Raw genomic sequence first — 13105 nt, forward strand, 5'->3', positions numbered from 1 at the left:
ACACACACACACACACACACACACACACACACACACACACACACACAAAGAAAATGCTCCTATATACCTATCAATACATAAGTAACAGGATATATGCACTGCGGTCCATTATTCCTAAATGAAAGACTCCTAAGAAAGAATAACATGATATACTTTTAAGGTGACATTTATTTATGGCGTAGTACATAACATTTCTTTGATGCTTTTGCATATTTTAATTAGAAAGGGATTATAGAACCTGCCAACATTTTGCTGAAGAAATTGTACTTTTTTTTCTCACAGTATTATGAGTTTCGAAGCCACATTATAATATACCAAACATTCTGATTTGGGGTATAAAAAAATAAAGGAATCACATATGTTTTAGGAATATATTAAGAGTCTTAGTTGGAAGCAGCATGATTGTGTAAAGAATTAAAATCAGCCTCGAATGCAACATGCCCAAAATGAAGCCCATCATTTTTCCTCTTACAAGTCTGCTCCTCCTCCAAACTTTCTCATTTATTTGTAGGGCATCACCTTTCTGGCAGTCAGCTAAGTTCATGACCTCAGAGATAGCTGATGCTTCCCATGGCCTCCCACTACTCCATACCTTAACCGTTTCTAAGTTTTATTGAGAAAGCTAGAGGGAAGAGTAGATAGAGCACTGAAGTTGGCATCAGGATGACCTGAGTTTGAGTCTTGCCTTAGATACTAGCTAATACCCTGGGCAAGTTATTCAACCTCTCATAGCCTCAGTTTCCTCATTTTCTTTCTTTCTTTCTTTCTTTTTTTTTGGTTGGGCAATGGGGTTAAGTGACTTGCCCAGGTCACACAACTAGTAAGTGTTGTGTGTCTGAGGCTGGATTTGAACTCAGGTCCTCCTGACTCCAAGGCTGGAGCTCTATCCACTGCACCACCTAGCTGCCCCCCCCCTTTTTTAATGTTATATTTATTTTACATAATGTTGCTGAACTTGGGATCTTTTTGTTTTCTTTTGTTTGTTTGTTTGTTTTTTTGTTTTTTGCTAGACAACGGGGTTAAGTGACTTGCCCAGGGTCACATAGCTAGTAAGTGTCAAGTATCTGAGGTTGGATTTGAACTCAGGTCCTCCTGACTCTAGGGCCAGCGCTCTATCCACTGTGCCACCTAGCTGCCCCCAGCTTCATCATTTTCAAAACAGAGATAACTCACTGAGTTGTTACATGGATCAAATGAACCATGATAAACACTTTGCAAACCTTAAAGTGCTATATAAATGTAAACTAGAGAAGAGACTTGGAGTAGTGGATAGAACTGGACATGGAGCCATGAAGACCTGAGTTCTAGTCTTATCACTGGCATACACTGACTATGTGAAACTGGGCATATCACTTACATTCCTGATAGTCTGAGGAGATCTCTGTGATCATAAGCTGTAGAGAAGATGACCTGAATTGACAGATGCAGTTATTTCATATGTGAGTTACTTATACTCATTAAATTACAGATCTAGTCCAATCACTATCCATGTATGAGCTCGTATTGTGATTCTCCACCCACCCCATCTCAAAAATTTTACTGGGTCATCTTTGTTTCCTTGAGTTTCAGAAAATGAGGTGGCTCTCTTTGCAGGCTATACCCTCTCTAATTGTGCCCATGAGCCAAACTCTTCTTGTCTGACATAAGGTATTGTCCCATTAATTGATCATCTCTTTCTCATCTCCATATTCTCCGTCTTTCCCTTCCTTGCCCGCTTTTCCTCCAGAGTGTTAAAATATTTAAGATTAAAACAATAACATCACTCAAGTTATTGTCATTTCTCATTTCTTTCCTTTAATGACAAGTTGATAGAAAAAGAATAGGCTTTTACTAGCTCTGCTTCTTTACCATCCTTTCATTCCTCAGGCCTCTAACCTCTGTTTTCACCTACCATCACTACTAAAACTAATCTCTCCAAGGTTTATAATGGACAACTCATTGTCAAATCCACTAGCCTTTTCAAAGCCCTTCTTAAAGTTGCTACAATATTAATTCCTCTTGACTCCTGCCTCCTTCTTGATTCTTTTCGTTCTTCCCTTCCTTTTTCTGTGATACTAGTTTGCTTTAGCTTTCCTACCTTTGGCTATCGGTCATTCACTTTCCCTGGTTTCTTGTTTTCATTTTGCTCCCTGAGTGTGATCCTCATCCAAGATTCTCTATTTTTTTCTGTCTTCTCTGTCTTCTCAACCTCCTCCAATTCTCTCTATTTCAATGGCTATGCTGCCTCTGTGCAACTAAGACTCATGTCCTAATCACTGTCACCTGTGGCTCCAAGAAACTGCAGCATGTATAGCGGGCACACTTCAGTAAAACAGTCTTGGCAGATGGTCTAAACCAGGCTGAGGATAACCAATAGGCCTCAAATCCATCAGTGAGTTAGGGGAATGTCTTTTCCAAGCATGTGAAGACTTCTTCCAGCAGAATATGTGGATGAGAACAATTTGTTCCAAAGGCCATGAAGGCAGCTGATACAAGCACTGGGGAGCACTTAGAGATTGGTCAGACATGGAAGACACCAAGGTCATGCACTGCATCCTGGGCCATCGCCGATCATCCTGACTTTTGTCTTGACATTGGAATTCCATGACTCTGGAAGAGAGAGTGAAGCTGATGACCTTGTGCAACTCTGCCTCACTTAAATCCAATTCATGCTCAAGTCGAGATATCACTCTGTGATGTCATGGGTCATCTTCAAAAATTAAGGATCAACAGTAACAACAACAACAAGAATGATATCCTTATTTCTAATCCTGAACTTTTTCGTTATTATAAAGTTCTTATTTTCAACTGCTTATGAGAGATCTTCAACCAGGTGTTCTATTGGTCCCTCAAATTCAGTATGTACAAACAAACTCATTACAGCTATCATTCCTCTCAAACATATCTCTCTTCTTAATTTCCCTATTGGTAATTATATAAGCACTTTCCCAGTCATTCAACCTTAAATACTTGGCTTCATCCTTAACTATTCCTTTTTCCCTCCCACATGTCCTTGGGATTGCCAAGTCCTATTAAAACTTTCCCTAATGTATGTATTCCATCTGCCTCATACTTTCCCCTTGCACAACAAATACCCCAACTCTAGTTCCCATGGCTCCTTGTCTGAATCATTGCAATAGCGGCAAATTGGTCTTCCACTCTCACATCTGTCCCTTTTTCAATCTTTTTTTTTTTTTTTTTTGGCTAGGCAATGGGGTTAAGTGACTTGCCCAGGGTCACACAGCCAATAAGTGTTATATGTCTGAGGACAGATTTGAACTCAGGTACCTCCTGAATCCAGGGCTGATGCTCTATCCACTATGCCACTTAGTTGCCCCTTCCCTTTTTCAATCTTGTTTTCTTCACATGGCTCCCAAAATAATCACATACATACTCTCCTCCAAAGCCTGTTTCCCATTGCTACTTGAATAAAATGCAGGATCGACATTCAAAGTCATCTTCAATAGGGTTTAAACCTACCTTGCTAGCCATATCTTAAGGTATCCTCCTGCACAGACTATGCTTTAACAAAACTGGATTACCTACTATTGCCTGAATTTGTGCTTTATTTCTCCATCTTTTTTTTGCATTATTCTCTCTCCTAAAGGAGAAACTGTTTACCCCACTGAAGAGTTTCCATGAAATCATATTCAAAAAAATTAGCATTTGTTTCTGGATATTTGTTTTCCTTTTTTTTTTTGTTAATTGCTCTATTTTTTTTTAAAGCCGGTTAATTATTGATGGAGACAAGCTGACTATCTCAAATGTCACTTTGGAGGATGAAGGATTGTATTCTTGCCTTGCTCATACTGCACTCGACAGAGCTATGGCTGCAACTCAAGTAACCATCCTTGGTAAGTCTTTAATTGTTTGTTCACCATTAAGAGGTAATATATTGTTAATGACCTCTACCCTCCTGATTAAATTATTTTCTTAACAATTAGATCTAAAATGCTAGTTTTCTGTACTTTTTAAGTTCTATTTCCAGTCTTTTTTTCCTTCCATTTTATGAAGTTAGCAGGTGATTAAGCTTTCTTATACTCTTTTGTTCAATTTTGTGCTTATTGGAAGCAGCAAGGAACAGTGGACTTGTGGTCAGAGGATCTTAGGAATATAGATTGGGTGCTGGAAAGGGCTTTAAGGACCATCTATCCTAACCCTTTCATTTTTCCAAATGAGACCTAGACAAGTTATGTGTCTCTCCTGAGGTCATATAGCCAGTAACCTTTCACAAAGATCAAAAGATCATAATCATATAATTGGAAGAGAACACCAAACACCACGTAGACCAGCTTCCTCATTTCTACAGAGGAGCATACTGAGGGCCCATCCAGGTCATGTGGTATATAGCTTTATGGCTCCAGATCCAGCACAGGCCTTTAGTAGTTAAGATTGACACTCGTTCACAGGAGGACAAAGGGAGTTGGAACCCTTTATTAGGTTTCCAAGTTATGAACCAGAGTGGGTTAGTTAAAATCTTGGCTCTATTAGTTACTGTCTTTGTCACCTTGTTTATTTAACCTCCCTGGGCCTCAGTTTCCGTATCTAAGGTCTATTGTAGTACTAAATTCTTTGTCCTATAAATTCCTATATAATATCCTCCTCACATTTACTCACATACATCCTCCCCAGATATAAACAAGATATATGTGATTTCTTTTTCTCCATGTAATTCCTTCCGAGTTTACAAAGAAAGAAATCCATAAAATCACAGCTGCTACTCATTTACATTAATCAACTGATTTCTTTTCTTATTTACTTTTTTCATTAAAAAAACTAAATTATCAGTGTCAGGATATGGAGATATTATTTCTAAGTATCTATAAAAGTTCTGTATAACATAGTCATCTATAACACACACACATATACGTATTTGAACTATGTTATCTTCATTTTTAATAGCTATACAATAAAATTATAAACATATACCACAGTTCTTCATAAGGCTGTCCATGACATGGGCTACATTGATTAATTGATATTTTTCTAAGAAAATTTCAAAAATTAGCAAAATATGCTTAATCTTTTTTTTACCATAAAAATATGACAGTTCATGGCAGATTGCATGATGTATTCTGAGGCAGCTCTCCTTACAACACTTTTCTGCAAGTCCATCCATCTTAGTTTCATTCTATTCTCTTTACATAAGAGCAAATAGATTTTAATCTTAGATGTGTACCATGCTCTGGTGGGCGCCTCCTCAGACTACATGGGCCCATGCACACACAGTGTTTGCAGAATTGGAGGCAGTGTGGGGCAGTGGAAAGCCAATTTGGATTCAGAGGACAAATCCCTGAATATTAGCACAGTTACTTATAGCCTATGTGACCCAGGACACTTTTCTGAGTTGAATTTGCCCTCCTCTACAATGAGGGATTAAATGAAATAACCACAATAGTCATATCAAGTTCTAAATTGATCATCCTGTGAATCTAAACTGAACATTTTTGAAGAATACTAAAATGTGGGGCAGCTAGGTGGCGCAGTGGATAGAACACCGACCCTGAAGTCAGGAGGACCTGAGTTCAAATCAGGCCTCAGACCAAACACTTGACACTTACTGGCTGTGTGACCCTGGGCAAGTCATTTAACCCCAATTGCCTTAAAAAAAAAAAGAATACTAAAATGTGAAGAAGGGATAATTTCCTTTTTGTCTCTAAGACAGCAGAAGGTTTAGCTCTCATTATTGGTCACATTTTGAGAAGCTGTCATATGTGTATGTGTGTGTGCATGCATGTGTGCATATATACACACATATATATACATGAATATGTGTATGTATGTTTTATTTACATTTATGTACTTATTTTCTTAACTTCCAAAAGTAATTTGCATCAGATATTTCAAAGGACTTACTGGAGAATTTTTTCTTTCTGATATATGTGTGAAGGATATATTGGCAATTAAGTGGCTTGAGACTTCGAGACAGAAAGACCTTTCTTAAAGTCTGCTTCATATATTTACTAGCTGTGTGATCCTAGGCAAGTCACTTTACTGATCTCAAACTCAATTTCCTCATTTGTAAACTGGGGAAAACAAGGGCACTTACCTTCTAAGTTTTATGTGAGGATTGAATGAGGTAACACATATATGTATGTGCATACATTTGCATATAAATTGATACATAGTGCTTGACAAACAATATCACCTTTACCTATTAAATTCAGATAGGCTAATTACTAGAGTGGCTGCAGGAAAATGGACTTTTCAGGAAAAAAAAAACAACGAACATTTCTTGAAGCGCTTCTAATAAATCAAAGAGGAGCAGTCATCTATTTCAATGAAGGGAGGGTTCATAACAATGAAATAGCATGGCATTAACATATTGAGGTAGTAAAGGGTTTTAGGACATTCAGGCAATGTGACCTCAGAGCCACGATGACCAGTGTGTGACCCTGAGCAAGTCACAACCTCAAGGTGCTCTAGGAAACTCTTTAAGTCTGTAAATTGCTATCAATACATTGGTAGAGGAAGTTTGGCTTAACAAAGTACTTGATATACAATAGGCTCTTTTTTTTGTGAGGCAGTTGGGGTTAAATGACTTGCCCAGAGTCATACAGCTAGTAAGTGTCAAGTGTCTGAGGCCAGATTTGAACTCAGGTCCTCCTGACTCCAAGACTGGCACTCTATCCACTGTGCCACCTAGCTGCCCCTATAGTGGGCTCTTAATAAATGTTTATTGATTGTTTATTGATTGATTGATTTTACTCATCCAGGAACTCCCTACACCAAAGGAAATCACAGGTACAGTGCCTACCCTAAACTAGACTTAACTATGTACAGGTTGTCTCTCCTAATAAAATATAAGTTCCTCAAGGACAGGGACAGTTTGTTTTCTCTTTCTCTATGTCTCTGTCTCTGTCTCTCTCAACATACATAACAGGGTAGCATATTTTTTAATTATAATTGAAACCTATCAACCCACTCATAAAAAGAAAAGGCCATGTTTCTATAATTTGTCATCTTTTTTAAATTTTTTGAAAATCTGAGTCCTTATTTCTTGTACCACAAGAACACACACACACACACACACACACACACACACACACACCCCTATTACTTTGGGGTAATATATTTTCTTTTCTTTAAATTTTTATCCAGATGTTCCTGATCCACCAGAAAATCTCTATCTCTCTGAAAAGCAGAACAGGAGTGTGCGGTTGACTTGGGAAGCTGGAGATAGCCACAACAGTGCCATAACTGGTAGAAAATACTCCAATAATCCCAATTTCTCTTTATATCTCACAGTGCAAAATAAAAAAAAAAGATGAAAAGTTCCTCATTGCAATATTATGTGACAAAATGGATGGAATATTTTCATTCTAATTTACTTATCATATAGGAAATAGTATATTTAATTGTGCATAAGTATGTCTAATTCTATAACCACGCCTTTTCTCCTAGAATTCATTATAGAGTTTGAAGGCAATAAAGATGAGCCAGGAAAGTGGGCAGAATTAACTAAAATCCAAGGAAATGAAACAACAGCCCTGTTATCATTGGCACCATATGTAAAATACCAGTTCCGGGTAATAGGTGTAAATGCTGTGGGAAGGAGTCTACCAAGTGACCCTTCTGACTATCATGAAACTCCACCTGCAGGTAAATAGATAATTTCACTCATTGGAGCTCATTAGAAACTCTCTGAATATTCACCATCCCCTGCAAATTTCAAGAAACAGATTAGTTATAATGTTGGGCCTTACCAGTAGTATAGAAACACCTGCTAGCACATGGCAACAAGGATATAAGGAGACATACTTATCTTCTAAACAGCCACTTAGGTTTCAATATTTTTTTTTCTATACTGAGAGATGTAGCAGCACCTATTATTCCTAGAAAATTAGTGATACCTATTGTTCTAAGCTGATTCTAAGTGACTGTTGGTGGTTAAGGTTGTCATTCTGTTATATTCAGGAGGACAAAGGAGATTGAAAACCTTCATAAGTGTGCCAAGCCAGGAGAAGTAGACCATGTCATCTTTGTAGGCACCAGTCTAGATTAAATGAGATAAGAATGGACATAGGGGTTAGGATTTAACCAGTTTAGCCACCTCTATTCATGTTTTCCTCTTCTTCCCTCTGCCAAAGGCAGGTCTATGTGACTATATTATTCACTTAAATTCCTTGGAAATTCTTGCGAGTTGAGAATGTTCAGAACAATTCACATGCTAGAATATACAACTATCATTAGGTGACACGATGACATTTTATCAATGTGTAGGAAATTTTAAAAAATACGTATTTCCTAGGAGAATAGAAAGAGGTGTATATAACCATGCATATGATTTACTTATATACAAAATTAAATTTAAAATTGAAGTTGATATATGTTTTTCCAAAGTTTTTTTCCCTAAAAAGTGAGTTTCCTAAAATAAATCCTTCAGTTTCTTTGAATTTTCCCTCCATAATTAGTTTGGGTGTGTTTGACGGGCATTTTGTGTACTCCCATAATCCCTGGTCAACCCCTCAGGACATTTAGTCTTTTTTGAACTCCAAATATGGAAGTTTTAAGATTAAGACCCCTCCTTTGAGCATTTATTCTTAATGCGTTCTTCTCTAGTATGATCTCATACTTTGCTCCTGGCCTAACACCAATGCAGGAATCTGTTTGCTTGTAAAAGAACTGTAACAGAAATAAGGGTCAATCATCTGTGTAATTTATTTTACACTAAATTTGTTACATATCTGTACTGCTAGCACATTTTCCATTTTTACATAAAAAGGCTATCTTTTGAAAGGAGTCATTCTGTATAGTTTGCTTGGTTTTCCATTTGAATTGCCTACTTATTTCCTTCTGTTTTGTAGTTTCCCCCAAGATGATTTATTATACTGAGACAATTGTTATAAAAAATAATCACCTTGTCATTATTTGAATTAATAACATAGAGTCCCACTTTAGAGCAAGAATTTTTAATCTGTGTGTGTGTGTGTGTGTGTGTGTGTGTGTGTGTGTGTGTGTGATAGACCCCTTTGGCAATCTGTTGAAAGCTAATAACTTCTCAAAATAATGTTATAAAATGCAGAAAATAAAATGCATAGCATTAAAAAGGGAACCAATTATATTGAAAAATAGTTATTTATTTTTCATGTATATATATATACACATATATATGCATATATGTATGTAATTGTAATCGTGCCAATTTGTTGTACCAAGTTGTTGGAGTTTTGGCTTATTTTGTTAATTTTTCAAGCAATCTGATAGGGAATATTTTGGAAACATTTAGCCTAATATAATAGAGGAACATGAAAAATCATAGGTGAAATTATGTTAAAAACAATGTAAAATGATTAGAAATAATAAAACCAGTTTCCATATTTATAAAAGTTCCCTTTTTTTTAATAAATCTTGATAAATTTGAAGGGGGTACTGATGATTCTTACACAGGCTATCAGATGATGAATGAAAAGATAATTTCAGTGTATGTGATTTTCTAGCTCCAGATAAGAATCCAGAAAACATAAGAGTTGAAGCATCTCAACCCAAGGAAATGTTTATCAAGTGGGAGGTAATGTGATTATTTCTTTTTGGTTTATTAATTTTTATTTCTGTAAGTCTCTTTTTAGACACTGGAAACCAAATAGCATGTTGATGATTCTAGTGGAGTGATTGAGTACTCCTTTCTATTCTTCTTGGGGCAGCTAGGTGACACAGTGGATAGAGCACCAGGCTTAAAGTCAGGACAACTCATCTTCCTGGATTCAAATCTAGCATCAAATACTAGCTGTGTGAACTTTGTGCAAGTTACCTAACCCTGTTTGCCTCAGTTTCCTCATCTGCAATTTAGGTAGAGTAGGAAATGGCAAACCACTCCATTAACCTGGCTAAGAAAACCCCAAATGGGATTACAAAGAGTTGGAATGACTCAACAACAACAAAAAAATATTCTGTATTCATTTTGTAAACATCTTTAAATGAATACGTGTTGTCTTTCCTAGTATCAGATTCAGTAGCTTGAAGTCAGGGATTGCCTAATTTTTTATCCTTGTACCCATGGTTTTTGGCACAAAGCAGGACTTAAGAAACATGTGTTGGATGACTGATCGATTGCCTAAGTGCCAGAAACTATGCTTAGTTCTGGAGTATACAAATAGTACTTGACATCAAGCATCTTATATTTGACTGGGGGAAAACACAACGTACAGAGAAGACGAAAAAAAAAAAAAATATATATATATATATATATGTATGTATGTATAATGCAGCGTAAACACAAAGTAGTTTGATTGAAAATTAAGGAAATCTGGTAGGATATGACTCCTAAACTGGTTTGAAGGAAGCTAAGGATTCTATAAGGTGAATATGAGAAGGAAGAGAATGCTAGGCTTGGGAGGGAACCTGTACAAAAAAATCACGTTGGGAGATGAATTATCCTATTTGGAGAAACAAACATAGCATAGTTTTGCCAGGATTAAGAACACATAAAGAGGAATAACATAAGTAGAGAAAGATATATCCGAGCCAAACTGTGAAAAACTAAGTGTCAGACAACACTTTTGAAGCTATCTGCTAGGGGAGAAACTAGAGGAAGGTAGACTAATTAATTAACTATTGAAATAATGCAGACAAAGTGATGAGGTCTTGAACTGAAGTGATAAATGTGTTATTAGAGAGTATAGGACAGATAAGAAATACCATTGTGATGGAAAAAAAGACTTGACAATAGACTAGGTATGAGGAGTGATGGAGAGCGAAGAAGTGAGGATAGCAGGTTGTGAACTATGGCATGCTATATGTATATGTATGTGTATATATATATATATATACACACATATATATATCCAATATAGAATAGAGGCGTGTTATATATGTATATTTATATACACACATATATATATAGATATATACACACACATCCAATATAGAATAGAGGCATAAGCATTTTCCCATCATTTATTTTCTCATGGCCATATAGCAAACATCTCAACTCAATCACCATCACAAGACAAAATGTAATCAGATATTTATAAATAAAAAATCATAATTATCCTTAAATTTGAAATTATATAGATCTTAAAGAAATAATATTTTACAATTTTTATTAAAGATCACTGCTTACTTAGTAATTCGCTAGGCCTTCCTCAAGGCCATTGCCCAAAGACAATAAAGAAAAAAAAGTATAAAACCACCAACCTGCTTATTTCAGAAGGAAAATTGGTCGGTTTCCCAAATGTGGAAATTCTCATAAGATATATTGATCAATTAATAACAGGACCACAGGTGAACTGGCAGTCATACCCCGCCCCCCTTACCCTCTGGTGAGATAACCAGGTGATTTTGTTTGGTATCTGAAAGCTAAGTCATGGGGAATCTGAGGTACTTGGTCTTTTCCCTCTTCCACTAAGGCCCTCCACTTTCAGCTCTTACTCACACTCTCAGACTGAGTTTAATCCTGAATAACATTAAAAAGGTAAGGAAAAACTATTTTCCTGTCTCAGAAAGAAAACAGTCTCTCTCCCAATACTAAAGAGAAAAAAAGTGAAGGGAAGTGAACGAGCATTAATTAAGTGTCTACCATGTGCAGGCAATATATTTAGCACTTTACACTGGGATTAAGCACCTGAGCATCAACTGGAAATCATTTCTTCAACTGCAAGTGAAAATCCCACTTTTCTAGGTGAAAACTCCTCCATGATTGACTCAGTGCATAAGGCCTTTCTAAGTGGGATCTGGACAAAATGTTCTCAATGTGCTTTTCTATACAGAGTACACATAAACTATGGTCCCTAAACCAATGGAGATTCTCTTTGAGGTCCAGGCAAATTGCCTTTAGATCTCTGTACTATAAAAAAGAGAACCTGAAATTTCTCCCAAGTGGATTCCTACTATAATTCCACTCTCACCCCAAAACAGAACGAATATGTTCAATTAGAGACTAAAGAAAACAAAATGAAATATGTTCCAAATAAGGGTGAACCTGCTAGGAAAAGAGATTAGATATTTAGGATTGATTGTACATTTCTAAGTCAGCACACAAATATTGCACTTTGGATATACAGTCCTTAGGAATTTGCTGTGCTGATAGATCACAAACTCTGGCCCGGATGTAAGGTCCCGTAGCTCTGGTGACTTAATCTCTGTTCCTTTCAAAGTTCGTAGGGTCTCAGCATACAATATTCCATCTACAAGATATATTTCTTTAATTAAGGCAGAGTTGATGTAACACAGAGAGAAATCACTGCAGAGCCTTGCATTCACAGGCCATATGATAGAGGACTGAGCTGGAAAATAGCAGTGTCAGGTATCTCTTTCCACCAGTGTTTAGAGCAGAATTTGCCTTCTCCCTAAATTGCATAGAAAAGATTAGTTACAAAAATATTCAAAAAATGGGTGAGTGAGTGAGTGCCTTTTGAATACATTTTCAGTTCTAGCCCATGATCATATAGAATGGTTCCTCTTCTTCAGAAACAGACATTAAATAGTTAGAATATCTATAAAATGGGTAGAGACTTCCATTCCATCATAAGACCTTTCTAGAAGCAGACTATCCAGCTTCTTCCACATAGCTGCACATCTTCTGAGAACTGAGGTCCCATTGACCAGCCAGCTGTCCATTAGATATGAAGTTCTCTTTTACATTATCATTTATTAATATATTATATGAACATGAGGGGACTCGCCTTTTCTACATTTTGGACATACTTAAGGAGTAATGAGTTCTAGAGAGTATTTGGACTTAGCTCTAAAGAAAGTTTACAATCATAGAGTTCTGTAATGTACTTGACTACTCAGTCACACATGTATGTATGTGTGCACATACATATGTGTGTACATGTATATGGTTATATATACATATGCATATATGCAAATGTTATTTTAAAAATATGTATTAATTGTGTTGCTCTTTAACAAATATTGTTCTGGTAGTTTATAATTTCAAAATTAAATGAGGATTTTATAACATAAAAAAATTAATAAGCACATTTATCTCCATTATTCTCTAGCTTCAATGTGCCATATTTTATCAGGGCTTAAAAAGTAATACAATTAAATGTCTCCAATTTGGACATTTAAAAAAAGCATTTTAAAATATGAGATATTCATGCAGAGAGTAGAATAGTAGATGCTGTTGTCTTGACAACAGCTTAAATTTTATATTAGAAACCTCAGCCTTCTTTTATTT

The 13105-nt window shown here is 36.2% G+C and overlaps 1 protein-coding gene across 5 annotated transcripts in view; it reads left to right on the plus strand.

Moving 5' to 3' along the window:
- The window catches only part of CHL1 (cell adhesion molecule L1 like), a 279234-nt gene that overhangs the window by 233707 nt on the left and 32422 nt on the right, over nucleotides 1-13105 (plus strand). For all 5 annotated transcript variants that reach the window (XM_027863960.1, XM_027863965.1, XM_027863963.1 and 2 more), the window contains 4 exons: nucleotides 3706-3833; nucleotides 7081-7182; nucleotides 7384-7581; nucleotides 9420-9490. In XM_027863960.1, the coding sequence (XP_027719761.1) occupies nucleotides 3706-3833; nucleotides 7081-7182; nucleotides 7384-7581; nucleotides 9420-9490 (499 nt within the window). The remainder of the gene's footprint in view (nucleotides 1-3705; nucleotides 3834-7080; nucleotides 7183-7383; nucleotides 7582-9419; nucleotides 9491-13105) is intronic.

This window comes from Vombatus ursinus, unplaced genomic scaffold (assembly GCF_900497805.2).
Source record: "Vombatus ursinus unplaced genomic scaffold, bare-nosed wombat genome assembly UNPS02014773.1, whole genome shotgun sequence".
NCBI lineage: Eukaryota > Metazoa > Chordata > Mammalia > Diprotodontia > Vombatidae > Vombatus > Vombatus ursinus.